Source organism: Pomacea canaliculata, linkage group LG5, assembly GCF_003073045.1.
Source record: "Pomacea canaliculata isolate SZHN2017 linkage group LG5, ASM307304v1, whole genome shotgun sequence".
NCBI lineage: Eukaryota > Metazoa > Mollusca > Gastropoda > Architaenioglossa > Ampullariidae > Pomacea > Pomacea canaliculata.
Genome location: NC_037594.1, coordinates 24,668,429 through 24,696,426, shown reverse-complemented (window position 1 = coordinate 24,696,426; position 27,998 = coordinate 24,668,429). Strand labels below are relative to the sequence as shown.

General features: G+C 35.8%; 1 protein-coding gene across 1 annotated transcript; it reads left to right on the top strand.

The window, feature by feature from the left end:
- The first annotated feature begins 107 nt into the window (after positions 1-107).
- Positions 108-27,953, top strand: LOC112564159 (disintegrin and metalloproteinase domain-containing protein unc-71-like). Its single transcript, XM_025238787.1, is given in 27 exon segments — positions 108-329; positions 5,932-6,083; positions 8,050-8,132; positions 8,488-8,554; positions 8,959-9,041; positions 9,197-9,260; positions 9,751-9,805; positions 10,901-10,986; positions 11,559-11,627; positions 11,935-12,006; positions 12,205-12,371; positions 12,880-12,961; positions 13,163-13,250; positions 13,790-13,816; positions 14,953-15,004; positions 15,178-15,289; positions 15,717-15,788; positions 16,590-16,685; positions 17,094-17,174; positions 17,532-17,646; positions 18,086-18,197; positions 18,463-18,579; positions 19,086-19,257; positions 19,436-19,667; positions 19,944-20,121; positions 20,669-21,552; positions 21,555-27,953. Coding segments are annotated over 27 exon segments (4,224 nt in total). The 5' UTR covers positions 108-238; the 3' UTR covers positions 22,370-27,953.
- The last annotated feature ends 45 nt before the right edge of the window (positions 27,954-27,998 follow it).

Genomic DNA, 27,998 nt, shown 5'->3' with positions numbered 1-27,998 from the left:
TATCCACATTCTAGTACTGAAGGCGAAGTAAAGGGAGATAAAACGCCTCGATTAATATTTTCTGCAAGAGAAGTGGCCTCCCTTGAAATCTTGTGCGAAACTATGTCTTGGAAAAGAGATCGGAGCTTGACTCAGGATGCCAGAAAATAAAATTTATGGAACAAAGTGGAGGCACCGACAAAGAAGTGTCTAGCTAAAGTTTTCCGTCAAATGCACCAGTTATGCGGGTTATAGCTGGATGTTTTCAGTTCTTGGGACCATGTGCTGGTACGGATGGCTCATGTACTTCGTCTTACTGCTGTTTGATCGACAAGAAGCCAAGAGGCCTGGTAAGCACCTAAACTGTTTCACCTCCTTTACCCCAGCTGCCCTGCCGCCGACGATGTTTATGCTAGAACAGATTAACCTGAGCCGAAGCTTTTGACTGTGCGATGATAAGGTTGTGTGCGAGAGTCTTCTTGACAGCACAACATGATTTGGGGGCACACAAGAGTTGAAAATGTGAAGTATTTTATATGTCTGTTTTTATTTGTCTGCATGGTGTGCATGGTGAGTCATCTTGTACACACAGCACTCGTAGTGTCCGCAGATCGATAAGAGAACGGGAGACAATGTGGTGTTCGGTGCGCGTGATAGAACTTTATTGTCTCAGAAATTTATGGCCCGAAATTAGAGGATAGGGGATTTAGGTCTAACACAATTCATTGATTCTCTCAAAATATAGGATATGAAAGCCCGAAGTATTGATCGAGGACCGAGACGCTGCTTATACTTTGTTTATGAGTGTTGCACACATGCATGCAAGCACGTGCACGTTTTCAAGCAAATTCACTAATGTATGTGTTTATCCTAGTCCCTGTTTCATTTCTTTCACTTTCTGTAATTACAGGCACTTTCATTCTAGTTTATGTATACACAGATAATAATGCATTTGTGCTTTAAATATAATATCAGTTAATTATAACCTTTAATCAAGATACATTAATTGGTCTCCTTTTCCATAAGAAATCATTTTTTGAAACCTTTCATTTGCATTACTTCTCAGTCACTCAGAAAAATCCTTTTCAAATAAGTGAAGCCAGTGAAGCATGACTTCCTTTCCTGGAACTTGTAACTCCACATACACATCTTATAGAAGATGTAAATACAAATATGTTAGAAGAATGATAACTAAAGTATGCCTTGAATTTATTTGAAGTCTGCTAAATTCAGTTAGTAAATGTTTATATGATTCATTAGCAATAGCAAAAGTGCAGCTTAAAAGTTGAGTTTACAAAAACTTTTGCCTTTATATAGTTAAATAACTGATGCAAAGTTTTGCTAAGGTACATGCCATACGCTTTTTTTTGCTGAAGGTATGAATTTGAATTAACAGCATCTTATTCTGTGAAACAATCGGTGAATTGAACGAGCTATTTGAACAGATGATGAGAGACAAAAAACTTCAACTAGATTACTGGAGTATACGGATAAATGTGTGCTATATATTTGCAAGTGAAATTTAATCAAATACACAGTCATCAAACATGGCCTATGTTTGCAAGAGCATAAAATGGTATCAAGGACTCTTAAAAGTAATCAGTCTTTTAAAAAAAAATGTTTTGAAAAGGATCTGTCATATTATTGCTCTACTTTTGCATTTTCTGATACTTATACTTCACTAGTAAGAGATGTATGTATTTACAAGGACAGTAGAGTTCATATTTACTTGACCTCATGATGAACTGCTACTAGAAGCTATTTCTGAAGTGACACTACATGTGGCCACATGACATGAAAACTAATTGACGTGAACAATTATAAATGTAGTAAACTCATATTTGCCGAGTTAAAAGAGATTCCTCTTGGGGATATGCTTGTGTGTGTTTGTGGAGAAAGATAGGATGGATTGAAATATGATCAGAATGATGCTGAACAAATTTGTAAGATGTCTACTGATAAGTGTGTGCTCCTGCAATGTCATATATGCAAGTGATTTTAGTCTGGCTTTGTTGTTGGGGAAAGCTCTGTAAATAAGCATTATTGTTATAGAACAAAGCAGAGAAATAAAACCTTTATTATTTTTCATCTTTCCTTCACTTTTTAAAAGTGATTTCAATTCTGTCATTAGTGAGTTGATGTCAGAATACCTCTTGCTTTTACTAAACATTTTAGGCCAAAAATTTGATTTTATTGTTTGAAAAAGAAAACAAATGGAATGCCAGTCCTGATGCAGCATGGAAATTATTTTTCCATGTGAAGTTCAAGTAGCTCATGTGGAGGTAGTTTTTCTGTTCTGTCATGGGCTTCTTTTGCAAAGAAGATGGCTAGGGATGAAAAAAAAATTAGGAAAAACCTAACCTAAATAAGATCAAAGTCTTCAATGTTTCTTCAGTAGACAGAGCCAGATGTCATGTATACCTTCCTGTCCTTAAACGTTTATAGCTAACAGGCATGTGGTACATAAATGTGCTCAGAAAGAAACAGATGCACCCAACACAGCGGGAATCCAGCATTGCCTCGACAGCTGAGAAGGTGCCTTGGCACAGGCATTCTATTTCCTAGGTGGAAAATCTGTGGGGGTGAAAACCTCAGAATGATGTATGTGAACAGAAGTGTTTGAGGTCTGGAATGTTGGGAAACTTTTTTTTTTCCTGGAAAGTATTGGGCATAACCACTGCTATTTGCTTGCCAAAACAAAAATAAAAAGACCAAAAAATTCGTAGTTTTTATCAGGCTGGCAGAACAAGCAGTTTGCTTAAAATATCTTGGTTTTCTTTTTTGTTTTTTTAATTGCAAAATTTTTTAGGAGTATTTGAAAAAAGATGTAAAAGACAGGGAGCAGCTTCTCATAGAAGGTATTTGGGGTGGTAGGAGATTGCACCTAGAGAGTTGTTAGTGTTACATATTATTATTATTATTCTTAGGAATACAGGGAGGAGTTGCTGTTGGTTGTGTAAATTAGAGGTATCTTGGAGACCACCAGAAAAGAAAAGTTGAAAGAAACTCACTTTAACTGTTCTGAAGATTATAACAATACATGTATTGGTCTCTCTTCTTTTTTTTTTCTTTCTTTTCCTTCTTGTGTTATTATGATAGTCTTTGTTGCAGTTTCAACTGGCCTGTATTGCAACTGCAGTAGAACTGAAGGTCATCACTAATCTTAACAAAGTCATTGTAGAGGCTCTTCAGTGAAGCTGATTATATTAGCTTTATCCAAGAAAGGGTGCATGTAGGTGTATGTTTTAGCAAACGCTTACATTGTTTGTTGTAACAGTGTCAGCATTTAGGATCTCAGGGGCACTGATGCTAATTAGTCCAAATGAGTAGAACCATGCAACAGGATGACAGCAGCAAAGTATGGGATTAGCACAGTCAGAATGTGATGAACAGGGCCTGTTACCTTTATTAGCAGGCAGGATTGCATAGCGTGCTGCTTGGCGCTTGCCAGAGCATAATTCCAGCAGTTTTGGAAAACTATCCTCCCGCACAGACGCTGCTAGCAAACATGCAGCCTTCTGTTTGTTGCTGGTAACAAGTGGGGTCTTTTCCCTCTTCAACCTGCCTGTCACTCTATAGGTCTGTCAGCATTTTTCCTTTCATGGATGAATGCCTGATGACAAAAGCATGATTTGTTAGCCCTGAGTTCTAGTAGCTATCCTTTCATTTAAGTAATTTAAACTAATTTTTCATTTGCTTTATAACTCTGGATAAACAGATGTTACGATAAGTGGTTTTGTTGTATAATTTAAACTTTGCAAAGGAACCTTGGAAAGGTTTTTAATGTTAATGTTGAGAGAATTAAGTGGTACTTATATTGTATTATTGCATATTTTTAACATGCTTTCTTTTTGTATTTTAATTCCTTTCCTACATCAAAAACTGTGTCAGGATTAATATTGTTAGATTATCAAATCACTCACAAGAAAAGATATGCCTGTACTTAATACCTTTTTAATGAACCTTAATAATGAACTCCAATGACTTATCGAAGATTCCATGCAATGATAATTCTGCACATCGCATTTCTATTGACAGAGGTTACCTTCTCAATATGAAGAGCTACAGAGCATGTAATTAACTCTTTGCTGTCAGACCAGCTTCCATTGTTATGTGCTTGTTTTTTTAAAAATTATTTTGCAAAGCACTTTGAGCTTGTGTTTGATATCGGGTAAAGCACCATGTAAATCTTAATCATTATGCTGCCAACACTGTTCTAGTAGTCAGGGCATAGCATTGTACGCCGTTCGGCGCATTTACGCCGACTTGACTTCTGACTTACGCCGATTTCGAAGTAGCGTACGCCGATCGCGCTCGCCTCGTCAGTAGCACATTTTGTACTCAAACGGTCTCCGGTTCCCAAACGGTCTCCGATTCTTGCATTTTGTGTTACTTCCTTTGCGCGCCACACGTGTTGGCTTTAGTCAGTTCTTACGCTGCGCGGCATTTGCGAGTACAAAGAAAAAAGCTTGTGGTACGTTCGACGATGGCCATGCAGACTGTGAAGTCAAGACTGGCTACAGCCAAGAAAACAGCAGTGGAGTACTTTGCTAAGGCAGACCCCATCAAAGAACCTGTGAGCAAGCAGCTAGTTGAGAACATGAGGAATGCTTGGATTGACAATGAAGAAAGAAAAGCCACAAACCAGGAAACCAGGAACAAACTTTGCCATGAAATGGGCTTGGAACCTGATCAGAAACTGCCGTCTAAAGCAAAAGAAAAAAGGAAAATACTGGATGAAGCAGTGCTCGAAAGAAAATCTAGCAAGAAGCAGAAAACAAACAGCCAGAATGACAATCCTGACCAAGAAAGGGTTGTCACGGCCAGAAAGCAGATGCTGTCAAGGATAATGTTGTCAACAGCCAGGAGGATGCTGGGAGGATATATCTGACCAATTAGTTGATGTGGCAGTTGTCGCAGACAAACCAAAGAAGCAAGCAAAGCTGTCTTCATTCTTTAGATTTGACTGTGCATAGAAAAGAAAACAATGCAAACTGATATTGTGACAATTCCTGCTAGTTTATTGACAGCCTAGTAAAGTGTCAAGGATAATGAAGATGCTAACCAAGGAGTGAATGTTGTCAGCAGCCAGAAGGGTGCTGGGAGGATATTTCAAAACGCTGACCAAGTAGTTGAACAATGTGACAGTTGTCGCAGACAAACCAAAGAAGCAAACAAAGCTGTCTTCATTCTTTAGTTTGACAGTGCATAGAAAAAAAAACCAACGCAAGCTGATATTGTGACAATTCCTGCTAGTTTTATTGACAGCCAAGTAAATAATTATATAAGTATAATTTGTGTGTGTGTGTTTCATTGGTCCAATGGATTTATGTTTGGTATACATGTGTGTGTGTGTCTTGTTAATGTTATTGTGAATGAAAATATTTGCAAAACGTTGCAGGAAAAGGGTGAAATTAATGCTTCAAAAACTGAAAATCTTTCAGCTGACCCCAGTAGGGGTTTTGCCCCTACACCCCACCAGGGGTACGTCGGCCCCTGGACCCCGACCCTGTAAGCGGAACTCAAGTTTTCCAATGCTATGCCCTGAGTAGTGAGTCCCCACTTCTCCCTGCTTCTTTTCAACCAATATTTTTTTAGCAGGCAAGATGCCTTCAGATGGAAAAAAACACTTAACAGGAAACAACACAGGTGTCCATTATCTGCAATTGCAAGGTTTTTGACTAGAACAGTTTTGTTAAGTGCCTTCAACTGGGATTGCTTCTTGACTTTATGAACTTTTTACAGCTTGTCTGCATTTATCTCATTAGTTCACCCTTCTTAGAAGCCAGCTGCAGGTAATAAATGCTCAAGCATATTTTCTGTGTTGATTTATATACTTTGTTAAAGCTCAGCAAAACCATATGTTTAGCAGACTTAGATGTTTGCACAGCAGGAGAGTAAAATTAGTTGTGAGTAGATGGCCTCTCCCTGACTTTGAGTCTTCTCTTGCAGCCCGGGATGTTGATGAGCTCATGAGTCAGTATGACTACAACCGCCTGCTTCGAGAAAACATTCCCAGGCCTCATTTCTTCGTCTTTCCAACACAAGTTCGCAACAAAAGCCTCTTCCCCATCTCCACTAAAGAGCACCACTTGAGACATCATGTATGTTTGGCTTGAAGATTTATGAGCATTGATCATTTAGTTGTAAAGCGGGCACACACACAAAAGGATATCTTTATTTATGTGATTTGCAGAGTAATTAAATTCTATAAGACTTTAGTAAAAGTCATGAAGAAAATCTTGTTCCTGCTTGTTCTTTGCAAATTAATTTATTATTTTGCAGTGGATCACTAAAGAAATCTGTTTGAAAATTTTGTTTGCCCAAAAATGATATTTGAGATTAATTTTCCAGATTTTTGTTGTGGTTGAAAGATTGTCACATTTTACATATAAACATGTAATTTCACTGTTTAAAAAAAGAAATCACAAATGGGAGATATATCACTAGCCATAGATCTGGAAAAAATTATGCAGTTTCAAAATGCTTTGAAACAAGATTAAATCATCACGTGTAATTCCAAACACAATCATAAGAGTAGCATATTGTTGTGCAGAGACCAATTTACTAGTGAACTTTAATAACAAATATTAAGCCATCACCTTTATCTTGTGTAGAAGTTACTTCAAACATCTGCTTCACCACATGAAGTACAGTTACTTTCTTTTCCTTATCCGAGGCAAGTTCATAATTAGTATCTGACTGTATATAACAGCATTACTCCTAACACCTTTTCTCACCATGTTAGTCCTTTTCACACCCTTCCTTGCTTGTCTTTATCATGATACTCTCAGTTCTTGTTATTTGGTTCCTCTTTGCATTTTTTTGGTACTTGTTTTGATGCATCATTAGTACTGTTGTTTATTCTTTCTTGGTTCATGTGTTATTCGTTTGTTTTCCTGTCCCTCGTATGCTGTCTGTGTCTTATTTTTAGGTGCTAAGAGCATCCTCCTTAGGAGTGTGAGTGTGCCCTTTACAAATTTTGTATTATTATTAAAGCAAATGACTTTAATAAACACCAGCAGATAATATGCTATACACTAAACAAAACAAATACACAAGTAGTTAGCCAGAAAATACTAAACATGGACACCATAGTTATTCAGTCCCGTAAAATGTCACTTAAACATTAATGTTAATATTCAAAACCAGCTAGATGTATAGTCAGACTTTTGCTGTCTTTACACCTTTCAAAATATTATGTAAAAGCATATTACCAAAAGTGAAAAAAAAGTGGAATAGGAAAAATCATACTGGGGTACCTAATGATTTAAGAAAAGAACAAAATCCCCCTTTAGTAATAAGCTGTTGAAGTGGATAGGTATTTTTATGCAAGCATACCTATCATCATATATACCTACACAGGAAGCTAAATAAGCAGAGATTGTTTTAAAGCAGTTCATTACAGAGCAAGTATAAATACTCATCAGGATTTCAGTATGATAATATTTTTATAGATTAATAATTGATTGCAATGAAATAAAAGAATGTGTCTTGTTACAAAATGAGAGTTAAAGTATCATCACTTCAACATCTAGTTTAATCCTACTGGAAAAAAAGTTGCAAAATGTTGTAATGTTTACTTTTACTGTACTCAAAGCAAGATATATTTTATTATTTAAAGGTGATAACAAACTTGCACTTATATTTCTGCCCTCCCTTTTACAATTTTTTTTGAAAATTACAGAATTCATCTCTCGAAGATTGGAACACTTATCTAATCATCAGAATATGCAAAGTCTGTTCATATGGAATGCAACTTGATTTTTTTGAAAGATTGTGTGTGTTTTTGATTTTCTGTATGCAGGGCTTCTGCTAAGGCTAAATTCTTTGGGGTTCCAGGGACTCCTTCAGATTTTTAAGGGGTCCCTGTTCTTCGCCCTAATTTGAATGGGACCCCATTGACGAAAATTGAAGGGGTCCTCCGAACTTTTAATGCGTACTGTACGCAATTTTTTGCGTAAGCAGAAGCCCTGTGTATGCATAAATGGTCTGATATGACATGCAGTTTGATTTAAATAAAATTTCCACGTCGCATAGGTTTTAAGTTCGATTATACACTTTCCACAGGGAACCCATGAACACATGAAACATGTCATGATACAGCTCCAGCTGGATGATCAGAAGGTCAAAATCAAACTTGACCGAAATGAGTAAGTACTGTGCTTGATGACTTTTAAAATATTTTCATTATTTTATTATCAATTCTTTATATAAGTCTATTGGCCATCAGCTGTACATATTTCATCATTTCTTTCTAGTTCATATTAAGTCCGTTCATCCAAACAGACAAATGCCACATGTTTAATAACTTCCAACAGGTCATTTTGGGGATAATTTTGATTTTACTTTTTCATAAATAGTATCATTTAATCAGTCAGCTATTTCCGTATCATATGGGTCTGCAGAAAATCTTTAAACAAAAATCATATGCAGGAAAAAATGTTACCTTTTGAAAAGAAAATTTATCCCATTTCATTGTTGTATTTGTACATATATATATTACAGTGATCTGCTGTCATCTGGGATTTTGGTCAAACACTACACAGAAACTAATCATCAGATTATTACCAAGGTATTTTGCTTCTGGCTTTTTTTTTTTCAAAATTCTTTCTTGTGTTTATTGTGTTGATTCTGATGGACCATCAGAAATGTTCCTCTTTTCCTTAATTATGTAACAAAATTATAATGCTGTTAAAATAATAAATAGCGTAATCTTTCTTGCATAACTGGTTACACGAACAGTGATTGCTTAGTGAAGTTAATTCTGATTCAAAATGCATTGAAAAAATAAAACTTAGAGCTTTGGACATTATTTAACAATTTTCTGGTTATTTATTGAGAGAACAAATTCGTGTATTATGAGGCAAGACTATCTCAAAAGAACTTTGATGAAATATGAGCATAAAGATACACAAAATAAAAGTAATAAAACCTAATGAAGGCAGTGTAATTATACTCACATTTTATCTGTTTCAGACAGTGGAGCACTGTTATTATCATGGGACAGTGAAAAAAGATGGCTGGTCAAGTGTGGCAGTTAGCACATGCCATGGAATCAGGTGTGGTCTTCATGATCTGGGTTTCATTATTCCACAGGCTGTATAAGTTTTAGTGCATAGTTTTTGTCACTATTTTTTAATATTTTGATGTGCGCATGGCCTTATAAATGAGATGCTGTCCAGTCAGATAAATATTTCTTATTTCTGTCTTCTAGAGGTGTCGTCCAAATGCACAACGAGACCTACATCATTCAGCCCTTGATAGGAGGAGATGAAGGCGTAAGTTTTTACTTTAAGACAAATCAGTAGCCGGATAACCGTCTTATTTCATTTTCACTCTGTCTCTGTGGATTCTCATTGATTGACCTTGTCATGCATAAAAAAAAAGCAAAAAAACAAAACAAAAACCTATTTATGTCGGCATAAAGAACCGAAGTGATTCGGCAGTGAACACCTTTGCGTGCATCCTTCTTGAACCTTACCTTGTTTGCAATGCTGTTCACAGCAGCCCTGATTAAAAATGCATGTACAGCAAAAAATATGTATACACATTGAAATTATAGTTCATGATTAGGAAGGAACAGTTGATATATCTAGGCTATTCAGGTGTTGAACAAGACAAATAACCATGTTGAGTAGAGACGTGTCTTTTGTTATGCTGTTAAAAAGAGCTCGGGAAATGACTGCTTATGCTTATTTCATATTTAAACTTTAAATTTATCATATTGTGTGTGTGTTGCAAGGTTCTAAGTTTTCTGTGTTTCTTTAGATGGAACACCCTCATGTGGTCTATCAAGGCACAGTCTCCACTGAAGAAAAATGTGGTATGTCATGAATTATTATTACAAATGATAATAAATGAAGGTAATTTATATAATTTGTATAGCATGGTATTCTAGCTGACATGCAGGCTCAGTGTGCTTTAGACACCAGCAGCATCCATCAGAAGAGTCATTTTGGAATGCAAGGCTTTAACTGAGCTGAGTTGACCTTGTTGAGGCCAGAGGTTGATGGTGAAGGCTGGGGAAAACTGCTGTGAGTTTGCCTGACATGATTGAAGTCCACCATAACCGAGGCAGGTGACAAACACAGAGCTCTTTATCAACTGCTGGAGTGAATATCTTTACTTACTTCAATGATGCATGTCGCTAGAAGTCATTTATACATATCCTGAACAATCTTGCCTGGTGGAGGAACCTATGAGTCATGCTTTACACTTAATTAAGTTTACAGTTCTGCAGAATATATATTCTAAGTTCTAAGTGAGGTATCTCACTTTAGTTTAAGAAGAAGGAAGGAGGTCCTCAGTCTCCTGTTGTTAATGGGGTGGGTGGGGAGATTGATGTTTTAAGCTGAGCCAGAACTAAAGCTGTCACGGCAAGGCAGCCATCTCTGTAAACAGATGCCACATGCAGAGAAAGAACAGCATGCCCAGAAGATACAATTAAGTCACCATCAATGCATTTGACCTTTAAACCATGATGCACCAACATTTGAGTTCTTCAGTTTCTCTAGCAGACTTCATTAGAGCCATTTTTTCCCCTTTTCTGCCTTCTAAGAATCTCCTACCAAAAATTTAGCTTTGACTCAAATTTAAAGTTGTTGTGGAATATTCAACAACTAGAATCATTCTGTTGTAAGAAAGAGTTTTGCGGGGATGAGTTTGTCTCGCCATGAATTAAGTCGTGGTGACATCCTTGAACAAGGGAGGTAATTCCCTTAGCACACAACTGAGCAAAAAGTAGTAAAAGAAAATCTACAGTTATTATTTCGATCACCATACAATATATTAAGCACTTTCAAAAAATTATATTTTGCCATTCCTTCTTTTGCACAATATTCCACAATCTAGAATAATTAATTTAGGATTTGTTACTATCAAAGGCAGACTTAACTAAAAGATCCGTTTTTAACCCCAGGCAACACAGCAGGACTATGGCTTCCATTTCATGAGCTGCATAAAGGGGAATTCATCAAGCGCCTTAAATTCTTAAAAGCTCAGCGGGTATGTAAATACCTCAGTTAAATCTTATCTTTATCTGTAAACTGTTATGAAGTTAAAATCATTTGACAACTTTTCAGAGGCTTAATGAAGTGTGCATTTGTACTAGTGATTTTTACTGTGTATGGTTTTCGGAATGAATTAGTTGACATAAGAATGTTAAATCCTGAATTTTAACTTATTATAATTGCTTATGGTAGTTAATTCTGCAGATAACCATTCACCAAACAGAATTTTGATTTTGGCATAAAATGCAAATTGAATGCATTGTTTTAAAGTGCATTAAGTGGTACTGCATTTGAATTATTTTGGAGAGAAGAGATGAATTTATCATATGTCAGAATAATATATTAAAGTAATGCATTTCTTAATTCTACACGTGAGCATTTGTCATTTCAGGCTGCCTCTTATTCACACAGAATTTTAGTATTGTGTTGACAACTTAGATAGGAAAAGAAAAACATCTTCTGAAATATACTGCTTCGCCATGCCTGTTGTTCTATAAGATTATCAGTGTCACTTTACGTGGAAGCTCCAGATTGAAATTGCTTACATGTCTTTTATTGTCCAAACAGCATGATCTTGGTATTGATCCAGATATGCCGAAGGTTTTGCGAATAGGTCTAGTATTGGACAAATTTATGGTAAGACTGCATAAGATTTGTTAACAGTTTTAATTGTAAAAATGTATGAGTGAGTTTGTGTGTGCATGCACACACATGCGTGTGCATTATAAAGATTATGATAAACCACATTAATAATGTGAATGCATTTGTACAATATCAATGTATAACATTTTTGCCAAGACTGACATTTTTTAGATGCATTATGGATGTATTATGTTTCCAGCAGAATTTATTAGAAATTATATAAAATTACAAGATGAAATATTTATGAAAATCATTGTAATTAAAGCCCAGATAATGCTGTGACAGATAATGTCTTTTTCAGTACATGGGACTCAATTTTAGTCAGCAGCTAGTTACTCGGTATGCCTTGGAGATAGTCAACATAGTAGACTTGGTAAGTTTGCACACACACACACAATTTGGTGGTGGCTGTAAACTTAATGTTATTGAAAGATTGTGTGTTTGCCAAAGACTTGCTACATTGTAATTCTACTTAATGTAATTTTTTTTAAAGAGCCTCTTAGAGAAATTGACATTAAATAATAATTTAGCTGATGTTCCAGATAATGTCTTGTTTTTCTCTTCTGTGCAGTATTATCGTAGTATGGGCTTCCATATTGCTCTGTCATATTTGGAGTATTGGGATGTGGCAGACAGATTCATTGTAAGCACACAACAACGTGAGCTTTTGGAAAAATTTCAGAACTACAAGACCTCTTCAATGCCAGCTGAAACTTTTGATGTTGCCTTCTTTCTGACGTAAATATTTTGTTCCATAGTATCTTATGCTAAAAAAAAAAAAATTACTAGATTTTTCACCAGATAAATGAATAACTACTACATTGGCTTTGCTGTTTGTTGTAACCTTTCTTATTATCCTCTGAAAACTGTTATTTAATGCAGAAACGTAAATCACCCAAAAGGGCCCTAAATCAAAGAAAATTTGCAGTGGATCTGAAAAACATAAAATAAGAATCTAAAAATTTAGATGATTTAGCATCAGAAGACTGAATGAGTTTGATTCATATGACCTTTTGTAATAAACTCCACGTGGAAGCTGGTGTTTCAAAAATCATGAACAGTTTTACTTTCTTAAAACCATTACCCTAATAATTAAAGAATGTTATGAATGAAAAATACAGTTTAGAATATGGTCATTTGTCTTCACACAATGAAAGCAGATTCTGCTTCTTCCTTTTGTTTTGATAGGTATGTACATTATATGACAGTTTTTATCTTTAAGATGTTTGACTTTTTTTCCCTTTAGGGGCAAACATTTGGACGGTGGAAGTATTGGCATTGCCATACCTGACTCTGTATGTTCAGACAGAGCTGTGGGAATATTAAAGGTTGAATAATTTTTTTTGTTGCTACACTTCATCTTTTGAAAGAGAAAACATTATTTGTTTCAGTTTCTAAGTGTTAGATAAACGGCTTTTAGGTGAGACATATAAAGAAAAAAATTGAAAATTTTCATTAAAAAAGTGTTGAACAGCTTCCTTTATGAGAAGAGAAAATCATTGTGAAAAAAACAAACGCTTTTATTTTAGAGCGGAAAGCCATTTGAACCACAGCAAACAGCAGCAACTCTTGCTCATATGATTGGCCATACTCTGGGGATTGATCATGATGAAGATGGTAAGACGGCTTTAAGATATTAACAAATTATTTGAACATTATAATTTTAGCGAGGGAAATATAGACTGTGTGTGCACATGTTTGAGTGGCAGTGCATGTGTGTGTGTGTGTGAGCATCTGTGAATAAATGGAAATGTCTTTATTTTTTATATTGCCATATTGTTTTGTCTTTACATTAGCTATGATGGAGTATACAAATGAATTCCCCTTTAGTGAAATTTTTTTTTAATATAACATTTTATTTCTGTGACACATAACATTGCATGCCAGAGAAGCAAATTGCATTAAATGCAATATTATGTACACTGAATAAATTGCATTCCTTCATTCGCCATGCTTCCTGGAGTATATAAGTGAGGCATAATAGAGACCATTCTTGACATATTTTAGTGTCAGTGATATGACCAAGTATGTTTTTACTCCTTATCTCAATATCAGACCATTTATCACATTTTATTCACATGAAGACAGATGTGTGAATGCAAAGCTTTTATGTGATCAGAGTTTAGAATATGTTTTTTTGTTCTGATGCATAACAGCTGATTGGCGGAAACTATATCACCAAGGTAACTAATAGGCAATTTTGCTTTAGATATTTGTGCATTTTCAGCTGCTCAATGTCTCTTGAATTGAGAGTCAGGCTACCTCTCTTGTTGAGCCTGCTTCTTTGTGGGTGGCGCTTTAGCTTTTCAGTGCAACTTCTTTGCAGATCATTGTAATCAGATTGAGTGGGAGAAAGTTACATGAAAATGTAGGTTCGTCAGAGTTGCTTCACACAGTATTTTGTGTGTGTTTTTTTTATGTATCGAGTATGTTGTCTGTGCTTGTATTATGTCATTATGTGTGCCTTGTGTTAAATGTTCTTTATGTATTGCATGTGAATCATTTATGTATGTGTTATGTATATGTTGGATGTGTATTTTTTATGATTTTTTGTTTATGAATTATATGTATGTGTCAATGTATGTATTGTATGTGTTATGTTAACATGTCTGCTCATGTGTATGTGTTTTTGTGAGTCTATATGCATACAACAGTGCTTGTTAATTTTCATTCAGGTTTTCACTTTTTTTTTCGTGGCTCATAGAAACGTTTAAAAAATATTGCCTGGTTGTTATATTATAGGCAATTTTATTTAATTCCCTGTCTTCTCATTTAGTACATCATCAGAGATTAATATTTTTGTTTTCCATTTGAATGGTGTGGAATAATATTTTACAAAATGAGTATTGCTATTAAAGAAATAAAATCAGTGAAAAGTAATTATGTGTATATTTTAAATGTATTGTTGTTTGATGATATCTTCCAGAAAAAATTAGTATAACTGTATATAATACTTATGTGGATCGTCACATAGTTTTTCTTCTAGGGTATTAGAGCATTTAAGTTGCTTGCTGAATGCTCATAGGGACAGTTTTGGTTTCATGAGATCAAAGGAGAGTGTCCAATTGTATCAAGTGTCTTAAAAGAAGAAGCAAGTAGAGAAATTCCAGTTTTCATCAGTTGCGTTATTGTGTGTAAAAAGAGAGTAAAGTGCAAAGTGCAACTGCCTACAGGCAATAAATATTGTTTACAAATCACCATTTATCTTTTACGTATTTTGGAGAATTTTTTTTCCTGTGACTCTGGGACATAAAACATTTTTTTCTATGGACTTCAAAAAAGCAAATTTCAAATTACCTTGTACTTATTTTTGTTTCAGGTGGCTGTGATTGTTCTGACTCGTATGGATGCATCATGTCTGTTGATGTTTTGTAAGTTTTCCCCTTCAGAGATAGTGTATGCGTGCATGCAAATACGTTAATGTGACATGAGGGTATGTGTACAAAAGTTTTTCTAGAATAAGGCCCGAGGAATTAGTTATTAAAATCAAATGTGAAGTGAAGAATGAATTTTCTTTTAATTTGAAAACTGTTTGGTGCTTCAGGAAACACATGGGTCTTCATTCCCGCATGTTTTCAACATGCAGCAAGTCTGATTTAGATGTTACCATCAGCATGGGTATAACATCCTGTCTCCAGGGAGCTCCACCAGTAGCTGTGAGTAGAGTGATAGAAAGTGCATGCATATCTACGTGTGTGTGTGTTAGAGAGAAAAATACAAACATGCACAAATGTGCATGCATATCAACATGTTTATGTGTGTATATATATATATCAGTTTGTGCATATAGTTAATGTACAATTTTAAAATGAATAATGACCATTTATATTAAGATAGGTTATAGTTTATAATTTTTAAAAAATAATTTAAATTGTTCTCTAAAAATCTCTGTAAAATTGAAGGTTGCCAGGAAAATTCCATATTTGCTTTATTTATGAAGTTTGCTATGGCTTTGAAGCATCACTTCAGAGATTTGTGTAAAATATAAATGCTGCTGCTTACTCTCATAGACAGGCAAGTCAAAAAGTGGTCCAGCTGATTATAATTATTATTATTATGCTGATTATTTTCTGTTGTCTGCAGTCTCAGTTTACACAGACCTGTGGCAATAGCATTGTAGAAAGAGGAGAGGAGTGTGACTGTGGCACAGTTAAGGTGAGCAGAACTACATGCTTTATCATAAAACCAGAATATTTTGCATCTATGCCAGGGGTGGTCAAAGTACGGCCTGTGGGCCAGATGAAGCCCACAGACATCTTTGGACTGGCCCACCTGCCGAAATGTGAAGTGCACTTGCTTTCTTTTTTCTTTTTTTTATTCAGCCTAGGTTAATTTGATTGGAATTCCTCAAGTACAACAGCATTAGAAATTGGCAGTCTGTAGCATTCAACACAAACAAGGTACAAAGGTAACAAATAACTCAGTTGACATGTTTGATGAAGTCGTTATAGGGCATTGAGGGAGGCTGCCTTCAAAGGAAAGGCTGGTCTGAAAGTTTTAATTTGAGTGAATTCAAACAGCTTCACTTTACACAATAAATTAGCGAAGTGAAACCTTTATATATTCATTTACTCATTTACTGTCCATTCCATTATCACTAGGTGTGTTTGTGTAGTCACCTTGCGTGAGATTTAAGTATTTTACTGACTGGCAACATAGCTTAGAATTTAGAGACCGACCCTTCTGCATAGCTTAGGATTTTGAGACCGGCCTGCAAAAAAGAAAACTTTACCCACCCCTGATCTAAGCATAGGTTTTGTTTGCCAGTATTTACAGCATACATTTTTTTTTCATATATATATATATCCTTATCTTCTTACATTCATCTACTATTATTTAAGCTTATATAGGTTTTTTGGGTTTGTTATAGAAATATATGTAGAATTATTTGTCACTGTCCTTCTAGTCTTTCATATTCTGAAAACACAGAAGCTTAAGCACTGGTTCTGTTGACAGGATTGTGAGGTCAAGGATCCATGCTGTGATCCACACACCTGCCTCCTGAAGTACTGGGCTCAGTGTCGCTCAGGACCATGTTGTGCTAACTGTACCGTGAGTAGCATTCTTAAATTACCAAAATATGATTCATTAATTTTAAGGAAGACAATTTACAAGTAAAATTTCAACAACTTATCCTCCTCTAGTTGTTGCAGTTTCTCTCCATTTTTATCTTTTAAATGTATATATGATATGTGTTTTTATGTTTCACACTTATGTTTTTATGCTTCACACTTATGTTTTTGGCTTGTTTTGTACCCTTGAACAGTAAAACAAAAATGGCAAAATACAGAAACCAAACTCAAACCCACACAAATACACATATACACATCAATGCACATACAAACATACTTCCTGCTACCTCCCCGCCAGCACCAAAAATGCCATAAAATTTTGCTGTATTGTCGAACTGGTTTGTGACTAAAGGTAATCTTTGTATCATAATTTCCATCTTCACTGCAGGTGTTAGATTCAAGCCATATGTGTCGGGAACGTCAGTCAGAATGCGACATCCCAGAGTTCTGTGAAGGAGAAAGTGGCAGTGTAGGTTTTTGTATGCACGAATTGAGACAATTCAGTAGATTGGGATAAATATAGAGACACAGAAATCAGTAGATTGTGATAACTACAAGAAAAGGGACATGCAAAGGTAGTTAATTGCTGAAAATCCAGTTTTAAAAATTTTCGTTTGTACTGGTCTAGATTGTTGAATTTAAACAGGATTATGACTGCTATTGATCATGCAGGTTGCATTTATCATGGTACAGATCAGGAAGTTCATTCTTTTTTTTTCCACCAGCAATGCTGTTATACACATTAAAAGGAAAGATGACCAGTCATAAATAAATGGCAACTCTGTGTTTGTGTTATTGTACAAATTCACCGTTGTGTTTTTGACAGTGCCCGTTTAACACCTACATTGAAGATGGTCACCCATGTGCTGATGGTAAAGGTTACTGCATTGGTGGCATTTGCCCCACTCTGGATCAGCAGTGTTCTGACATTTGGGGACCAGGTATAGGACTGTAGTTTTACCCTACGTTCATGTCTATTTCAACCCATTTTGTTTTTTTGTCTTTTTCCTTTCTATTATAGACAGAAGCGTCTTGATATTTGTTGCAAAAGAATAAATAATAAGCTCTTTTTTATCAACTACAGTGCATGACAGAGCTGTTTTACAAAACTTATGACTAAACTAAAATAGCACTTTAAGTTTTGGCCAACATAGAAAAAGGTTCTGAAGTTCTATTCATGGGGTGTGATATTTGAGATAGTTATGGTGTGTGACTTTGAAAAATGTATCTGCTTTTTGTAGGCATATCTGTAAATGTTTAAATGGTTGGGGAATGAGAGAAAGAAAATATTTGCCTTTGTAAAAAGAAAAAAAGGAAAAAGTTAAGATACAGAATTAAGTGTACACATATTACCAGCATGTCCCGTATATCTGTCGTTAGATGCTGAAGGGGCTAGTCAGCAGTGTTACCAACGCTTCAATCCCACAGGCAACTTCAATGGACACTGTGGTAAAAATCGAAGCACTGGCAATTATGCCAAGTGTAATCAAGAGTAAGACTCTTCTCTCTGTTTCAGGAAACAAAAAAAAAACCCCTAATGATCATACTGAAATATCTAAAGATTATTCTGAAATATTTCCATTGAAATGAAGAACAATTTAATATTCCTGCCTTCATTTTTATTACATTTTTATCTGGATTAAGTTGATGTAGTGATCATTAATTTGCTCTGCATTTTATAGATTTTTGGTGTTTGTTTTATGTAGTTTTAAAAATAATGAATTACTGAATCACGTGTAAGCATTTTACTTTTGTAGAGATATTTTGTGTGGCCTGCTGCACTGTGCTGAGGGAGTAGGGCAACCATTATATGGAACAGACAAAGGGTTTTCAAAAACAACAGTCAATGCTAATGGAGTGGAGTATGAATGCAAGTGAGTACAATGATCTGACTTCTTCCACTTATTTAGCTGTTAACCATTCTCCATCCCCTCTCTCCCATACCTTCGTTTTTTTAACAGAAGACATTTTCTAAAATTTTACTCATTTTCAAAAAATATATATTTTTGCTGTTTGACCTGATGGTTATTGAACCAAGTTTTAAGAAGTGAGTAATTATGTGTTTGTGTGTGAGAGAGAAAGACTGAGGTTGTAAGTGTAAGCTTGAGGATGTATGTAAATGACAGAAGGAGTAGCAGATAGGAAGAGGCATTTTTAGACCTTGTAAATGCTTTTGTTAACATAGGAACTGTTGAACTTTCTATGTTTAAGTTCATCATTCTGTTTAGTTACTCAATGTTACTTATGTAAAATAATGTTTAGCTTATGTGCAAAATGTATCCAACTTAAGTGATGATATTAATATATTGTAAAGAGCTGGAAACAGACCAAAACAAATATTTCTTTAAAGTTTGTGCTGGTTTGCTGATTTTTTTTTCAGGACAGTCCATGGTCCAGCTATGATGGATATGCCTCATATGGGCCTTGTGCAGGATGGCACACGGTGTGGGCACAATCTTATTTGCAGCAAGAATCGATGTGTGCCACTGCCTTTCAATCCAGTCTTAAACTGCCCTTCCAGTAATACAACAGTTATTTGTTCTGGCCATGGGGTGAGCCACTTTTGTGGTTATGTATTTTATGTTTGCCACATTCACATTGTAAAAATCATGCTTTGATTTTTTTTTTTGAAATATCTTTTTTGGTAATTTGAGCATTTTCAGCATCCAATTTTTATGCATATGAAATGTCTATCCAAGCTTATTGAAAGTAAATAATTCTATTTTTAAGGTATGCACTCCAGCAGATCAGTGCTTTTGTGATGACGGATGGACAGGCCAAGATTGCAGCACAGAACTAAATATCACCACTGCTGTGCCAGCACCGTCTGGTCCAGACACCCCTTTTACCTCTTCCACAGAACCAACCCTTCTTGTGAAAGTTGTGCCCCCTGAATTAGATGAACTGATCTCCAGACAGACATCGCCAGGAAATATTGATGTGGCAGCAGCTCCAGTGACAGGTATTGCAATTTTCTCGATGGTCCACAAAAAAACCTTGATGTGTTGCATTTAACATAAAAGAAATGAAAGAATTTTGATTTATTTACTCTTTAGAAGCAGAATTTACTAAATTGCTTAGATGCAGGCATTTTTGAAGCATTCAAAGATTTTAAGCTCAGAAATGTGGCCTCTCCTCATAGTACGTGACCTTACTAGACACAAAAGGCCGACTCCTACTTTAAATGCCTTCAAACATTTGTTAATGTCCTTATCTGTTTGCCTTTCTTCTTTTCTAGCAGAGTCACCAGGACTGAGCACAACATGGCTAATCATTATTTTAGCCTCGGTGATTGGTGCTGTAGTGCTGGTATTGGGCATTACTCTTATCTGCTACCGCCGCCAGTCACCATCCAAACTTGGCTTCAGCAGCAGTCAGAAGGACAACAGCAAAAACAAGCAGAAAAAGCACAAACAGTTGGTGTTGATTTGATAGCAGTTTTATGCAGCAGTTAGATGCTACTCTACAAATTTTAAATCCATTTCTCTAACATATTGTAAACTTGATTTGGCTGATTTTCATTTTCTGTTTATTGTGCACATCTCCCTTGTTTCTTCTGTTTTCATTTTCATTTTCTTCATTCATGCACATAGATTTTCCCTTTGTTTTTGTTCCTATGCTTTGTCCGTCTTTCCTTGATAATTTTTGTCTTCATTTTAAAACTGATACAGACTGTCAAGGCATTATACCCGAATAACAATTCCAATGACATCTTCCACCATTTTTCAAGCATAAGAAAATTTTATAAAAATGTGCAGGTAACTAAAGAACAATAAGAGAAGATAAATCAAGCATATTGAAATGAATCAAAAATGTTAGGAGGACTAGGATTACCTCATTAATGGACAAAAGACTCGCATTTCACATCTTTAGTAAAAATAAGTATGTTTATATAAAGCAGCAAATCGCAATTTTTTGTGTGTAAATTACACCACATGCTGATATTACATTTTTGCTTTTCAGATCAGGAAAGAAGAAAAAGTGGCTGTCAAGTGAGGATGAAAGTGAATTAGGAGAGTTGCCACCCCCACCTGTAATAATCTCTGACCCCAACAGCCTGATGCCAGAGAAGGGCATCCTAAAAAATTCCTGCCCAAAGCTTATTGGCAGCAGTCAAAGGGGAAGCGACTCTGGTGGCTCTCAGGGTGCCAGAGGCAGTGAGTCTGGAACATCTTATGTTGATCAGGACTCTGTAGGACCCTATCTTTATGATGAAGATGAAGATTTGGAGGCTGAAGAGATCCGCGAGATCTTTCATGACCTGGCTGTTGGCAACTCATTGGATAACCTGGACAATATGCCAGAATCTGCCAGCTTTGATTTTGTGATTCCTCCACCACCCCCTCCACAGTTTCATCTCCAAAGCATTTTCCCATCACCTCCTGCACCTCGTCAGAGGGTGAAGCTAGAGCCACAATCCACACAGACCTCTCAGTCTGACTTTGATACTGCTCCACTGATGTGGCGGTCAGCCATCCCTCCCCAAACTTTGTCACCCCCACAATCTCGCATTGTTCGTCTGCGTAATTTTGGTGATTTGATGGCCAGGTTTGATAAAAGCACCATTGATCTATCCCCTTCGCCCGATGAGCCTCCAGTGCAATTGTCTCCATCAACATGTACTTCGGAAGATGTGAGGAGCAGCGAAACAGAGCCAGACAGAATGTACTGCAGGACGTCTCATTCTGACCACAGTCCCACTTCCATTGCTAGCAGCTCCACACAACATACCCACAACACCAACAATCGGCCCAGTTTTGGCAACCTGAGCCAGTACCTATTAAAGCGCAGCAACCTGAGTGCAACTTCTGGAGATGGGTTTGAGGATGGTGAAGTGGACGAAAGTGTGGAAGATGTTCCCACCCATCCTGTTCCATGCCACCTCCAATGAATCCTATAGACGTAAGAAACATTTTCAACTTGGGACATGCAGCTACGGCAGCAAACACTGCTGCTAATCATGGCAACATCTTGAGTTCAGCACCAAGTCGAGAAAGCAATGACACGCCAGTTGGTAGCCAGGGAATGGATTTTGCTTCCTACACTGGAAATGACAATTTGAAGAATGCAGGGGCTATCTATGACAAGAGCTCAGGTTATGGCAGTGAACATGATGCGGGTGAACGGTTTAGCATTGATGAAAATTCCCAGCACTCTCGTTCTCAGTCTACCTCACCACCTTCCTACAGTGCAGTCATCCGCACAGGCCCAAACCAGATACAGCTGGTTCCAGCTAGTCAGCTTCTTGGTGGCTGCAGCAACAGTGGTAGCCAGGAAGAACTTCAGCGACTGCTGGAAGGCTTACCACGTATCAACGCAGGATCTTTTGAACGCAGCCCTCTGCTGTCGGCTACACCCAGCACCCCCAATACTGGACCAATCCCAGCCCCATCTTCAAAACTTCTGGCAAGGGACCATTCTGATGACGTTTCTAACACGCCATGCATAGATCGTAGCCTAGAAGAAATCCCACAGGTCTTTAGGGAACAAGAAGATAAGAAGACATGGAATCCCAATCGCCGATCATATGGCAGAAAAACCAAGCGTCCCGTCAGCTTGACTGCTAACCATAAAGGTAGTTCAGTGGATTCAGAGAACAGCATTGTGCAGGAGCTGAAAGGAAAGAAACTCTCTCCGGTAGGAAAGAGACAAGAGTTATGTTGATTCTGAGTGTTGTGACATTTGACCTGAGCCCTCATTATACTATTTGTCAATAATGGGACTTGAATAACTTTTGCTACATGACATGGTGAAATAGTTTGCTCCAAACAATAATGCTTGATATCATTGTTACAAGAAATCCTGTAAATACAAATGCAGCACACTTAGTTTAAGGGTTAGAAATGCATTTATTTCTTATTGAAGTACTGGTTTTCTTTGAAAACTAGTTGTGAATGGCTTTAATCACAAAACAGTTAATGCTTAGACATAATTTTATGGTAGATACAGCATAATGAACAACATTTATATACAGCACGAGCTTAACTGGTAGTCTACATGCTTATTTTCAGTCACCAACATGACCATTTAAACTTTTGTAATTTTATATATGCAAATTTTAAAAGTGCCAAGTGGGTTGCCCATATCTAGGTAAAAAATGTTTTCTAGAAATTAAATTGTTAATTAGTCATATATCCTAACAGTTTTGAAAGATTTTAAAGTATTTTTAGAGACTCCAGAAAAGATGAGTGTGATTATTGCAAACTAGTGCAGTGTCTTTTAACCAGATGCAGAAGCAGCATATAATTTGAACTGGCTATAATCAATAGAATGTATGACATTAGAGTGTGCTTCAGATTTAAGGTTTAAACTTACCATGCTCATAATTCCTGCTAATGCTGGATGATTATTAGATATGGTGCAACAAAAACTTCAACTAGTAGTTGGTAAAAAGGAAAGGCAGAAAAGGCACTGCATTTGTAGAAAATATTAAGTAAGATGATAACACTCATAGATTTTAATTTGCTTATTTCAGTGCTAATAGTATACTTTAAAACATTGCTGCATCTTAGTTAATGCCAAAGATTTTTCCTTGTTTGTGCATTCAAGAGACAGTGGGTAGATACTGCCATTTTGCCTTCAAGAGCCTAGTTTTTAAAAAAGTTTTTTAGACTGCACAGTGGCCTTCATAGTAATGCTTTATGCCATAGTGCTAAAGAGGACAGACCAGTAAGTAGTCTTTGTAAAAAACTGCATACACTGAATGTTGGTGGAAGTATGCCATGTTGTTACTTAACATTTACTGTTGTGTTGCATTTACTGTAACAAAATTCTTTGGCAGACATTGATGTACAGCATGTTAAATGTTGAGTCTAAGGCATTGACAGTAGAATAGAGGGTTATAAACCCAGTCCCTTTATTTCTGTATTTTAGGGTTTTCTTTTATTTTAAATAGATTGAATGCATTTAGATAGTCTAGAAGCAGTCTCATTTCAAGTAAAAATAGACATTGCTGACGAAGAAGAACACCCAAACTAAAACATAGTGCAACATGTACAGGATTTCTTTTTATTACCATTATTGCATTTTTCTCCATCTTGTTTTTGTCAGATAGCATCAGGTTTAACATCATTCCCTGTTTATTTTATCATTTGCTCTTGGTATTGACAAAATTTGTTCATTGCCTCTTCAAATGCTTTTTCATATCATGTCATATGTTTTTTGATATTTTGTCACCTAGAAACTCAATGTCACAAGCATGCCAGATTTGCCAAAGTGAGTGGTGCTATTGACTGGTATCTGCCATTAGTGTGAACTAAAATGTATGGGATGGTAAGAAGTTGTAGTATGTGTAAAAATGACATAAAAAAATCATCCAAGATGATTAACAATAATCCTTATCAACAGAAATTGCTTTTTTTTTCATTCGAATTTGTTAAAGCTGACTTAGTTAAGTAATCTTTGTGTAGTGTTTTTTTTGAGTGTTTTTCATTTGTTCAGGAGTCTTGCATTTCTAAGAACATAAATGTCATTGGCTGCAGACATTTCTCACTATATTTCAAACCTTCTTTCATATGCTGAGGTATTAAATGATCTGATTCCTGGGTCAGTGAGTTTGCTAATGGTATTCGAAAATATCCACCATAGAGTTGTAAGAAGGGAGTCTGCTTTTGCATCCAGCGTTGCTCTAATGGGCCTCCACTGTACATTTTTGCAATGTTTATGATATAAATGCTGGTGTGAAGATGATATTTGTAAACCACATAATCTGTCTCATTATCATTTGCAGTGAGTTATTTTGGTTGTTGGTGAAAGTAGTGTCATTGTTTATCAGAACGGTTACAAAAATTGTTTTTTTAGTAAAATTTTAGCTGCAGAGTTTTAGAAGAGGAGGATGTGAGGAAACAATGATTTTGGGTCTGGATGGGGGTCAGGGAAAAAGCAGGCATGCTGTGCCAGTCACTGTTGACTAAGAAGAGCTGTGTTATGCCAGTTACTGTGGATTAAGAAGAGCAGTAAGAACAGTAACATGTAAAAGAAACAGTGTACTACAAGTGTAATTTTTGCAATAATAATACTTAGATGCCAGTAAGTCACTGGTAAAGTGAGCCAGTAGCTTATCAGCTGAGGTCTTTTTGAGACTGATTTATTTGTAGCAGCCTGTTTTTCTTCCGAACAAAAGCTATGAAAATTGTTATGTGAAAAACAAGAATGCCAGAAATGTTTTTAAAATGCTATCGCTGATCATTACATTGAATCCTTCAATTTTGTAGTTTTTAAGAATATAGTTTATTATTTTACACATTTATTCACCGAAAATACTCCAAAGAAATGGCTTTTACCTTTTTATTGAAAGTATTGTGGATTTTTTTAAGCCTTGATAACCATATCTTTCATTTGCACAGCCTTTCCTGAATCCTGAAGGTTATCTTCAGATGGCATCAGCCATGGATCTTCCAGCTGCTTAATCTTAATCACAGTGGAAATGTCCTGGGGTCAGTGTCAACATTCTCTTGACCATTATGCTTTCTTGCCATTTATTAAGGACTATTAGGTACGTGATGATATTAAAGGCAGTATTGTTTGTCTGTTGTTAAGAAGATGTAGTGGTTGTTCTCTTGTCCTCTCATTTTTCTCATTAGCAATGCAGCATTTATTTCATTGGCTGCTGTGCTAAAAGAAGACACTTTTCAAAGACAGATACATGAACAAAAAGTATAGAAATTTACTGTTTTATAGCAAGTCTTACATCAAGAAAATTCAGAGATAGAAAATTTTGCTCAAAGTAACAATATCTGATAAGCAGAGAAGCTTAAAAGCATTGTGTTGCTTTTGTTTGATAGGTTAGATCTTATCTTTTCAAGACAACCATGACAGTATGAGCTGTATCATAATATTTCTGTACTATGCTCTGTAGCTTTCAAACATGCTGTATATTTTGTGTGATGATTTTTCAAGGCTTTTAAACTGTTTCAATATTTGTAAATATTGCTAGTATTTGTAAATTTTTTTCTTTCAACTTGTGGGGGTCTTTTTGATCTTTTGCCCTCAGAGCAAGACTTTTGATATTTCATTGAAAATATTTGAACAAGAAAACTTTTTATATCCACAAAAAATTTTAATGATATAACCACCCAATTTATTAGACAATACATGGCTGTTTCTTTCTGCAGGCTTGAAACATTCTTTGATGCTTTCAAGCATTTATATTTGTAAAATTGACAGCTTTTGAAAATATGAAATGGCTTGTTATCAGGAGAAGTGACTTTTTTTTCAATTTTTATTGTTTTTGATGGCTATAATCATCAGAAGTGACTTGAAACTGGTTAAAAACATATTAAAGTGAACTGCTGAAGTGGCTTTTTTGGTATGGTGGGGTGGGAGGTGAAACTGAATATGAGTACTAGATTTATAGATTTGCTGGAAATGGGATTTAAGCTCATTTGTACAATTCAGGTTTTACTGCAAACTCAGGTAATGTTCAGCAGTGAAACGTAAACTACATAAAACGAACTTGGATGATTTTTGGATGGCTTTATTTTTAAAACTGATGTGAGACTGTATTGTCTCAGGCAAGGGTGATATATTAACAGGCTACAATTGTTTCTTTTGAAGACAACTTGTTTATTAAGGCCATTATATTTGTGATTTTTGCAGACAGCCTAGTTATAGGGACCAATGAAAAGAATTTGCTTTTGCAGTAAAAGTTTCAAGTGTCTTAAATTGCCCTTGCTGGTACATGTATACCAGTCCAATCAAGTCACTTTGTTTTATAATTTAGTTTATATCTGAATTTTTGACATCAGTCCTAAGAAAAGTTTCACTTATGTTACTGCAACACTTCTCTCCTTCCTCTTATAAAGATAACAAATGTACTGAAAATAACAGAAATATCTTATTCTAACAATCTTACCCAAGTTTGTTTACAAATAATTTTGGTAGAATTTTTGTTCTATTATTGATTTGTTTCAACATTTCATCCAGTGTTTCAGTCCTATTTGTACTGTCGTGAAAGTTATACTCTTGCAAACACAAAAAAGCTGAAAGTGCAATATGCTGACAAATGTGACTTTCCAGTCTGTTGTCTGTGTATCATACATAAGCTGTGTCTTATAGTGTAACTGTCGAGTATATGTTTTGTGATCTCTGTTTGTGTACATAATGCACCGAATATTACAATAGCCATAATGCATGCATGTTTTGAGAAGTGCACTTGCATAATAAGTGTTGTAATGTCTGCGCTTTTGTGAGGTGGACCAGTGTTTTCTTATTATTTTTTTAGGGTTTTTTAAATTTTAGGAAAGCACTTGTGGTGTTTGTTGAAGTTTGCATATTGAGAACAGTTGTCAAGCATCATTGAACATGCTGATAACATTATGCAATGGGTTGTGACTCTGTAGTAATGCAGTTCTTGCTCTTCTTGCATTCCAACATCCCTTCTTGTTTATTCAAATGAAGATCTTTACAGTTATTGACTAAAGAGCTCTGCTTTGTAGAAACTCTAACCCTAACTATCCTTATTAAGTTGCATTGCTGGTTATTTTTCTGAACGGAAAAGGGAAAAAGAAAGTTCCCCGTACAAAGCATCATAATATGAATAATGTTTAAAAAGTCCCTAGTTACCTCCCCGTCTATCATTTTTTTCTTCCCCCATTCCTGCGCTGCATACTCCATTGTTACTGATGCTATGTTATTATTATTGCCTAATAAGCAGTGTTACACAGTAAATGGAAAACAGTGTGGTCAGTAATCGTTATCAGTTTTTTTTTTCAAGAGTATTTTGTGTATTTGTAACACCTCTATGCTGTAAATGAACATTTCTTTTAACTTTTTTTTTTTCCTTTTTATTTGTTTCCATCTATGGGTACATTGAGTCTTTATTCATTTTAAAGTAGGAAGTTGGCAATGTGTAAACCATAGCTCCAGTAATTAGGAGCAATTCTCAATTCAGTTCATTAGGACCATCATTAGATTAATAAATTTTATGAGTTGTTGCATTGTTTACCACATTTTTTATATTGTTTATCAGAAAAGATTTCAAACGCCTTGTTATATATTTGGTGGCATTTGTAGCAGAACAATAGAATGCATAGAACTGCCAACAGCAGTGGGAGCTAGTGAAGGTACCTGTACATATCCTTTACGACACCTAGTCGCAGTTCAGCATATCTTGAGTCTCAGTGTGACCTGTGTTGGTACAGTGAATAGTCAATATGTTACCACCCATCAGGATCTCAAAAAAGAAAATAAAACAATCACCCGGGTTTTGTTTTTGTCTACACTCTCAATAAAGGATACGTTGTTACAGCCCTGAGTACTCTTTTAGTATTTGTGCATGATTGCTGTAATTTCC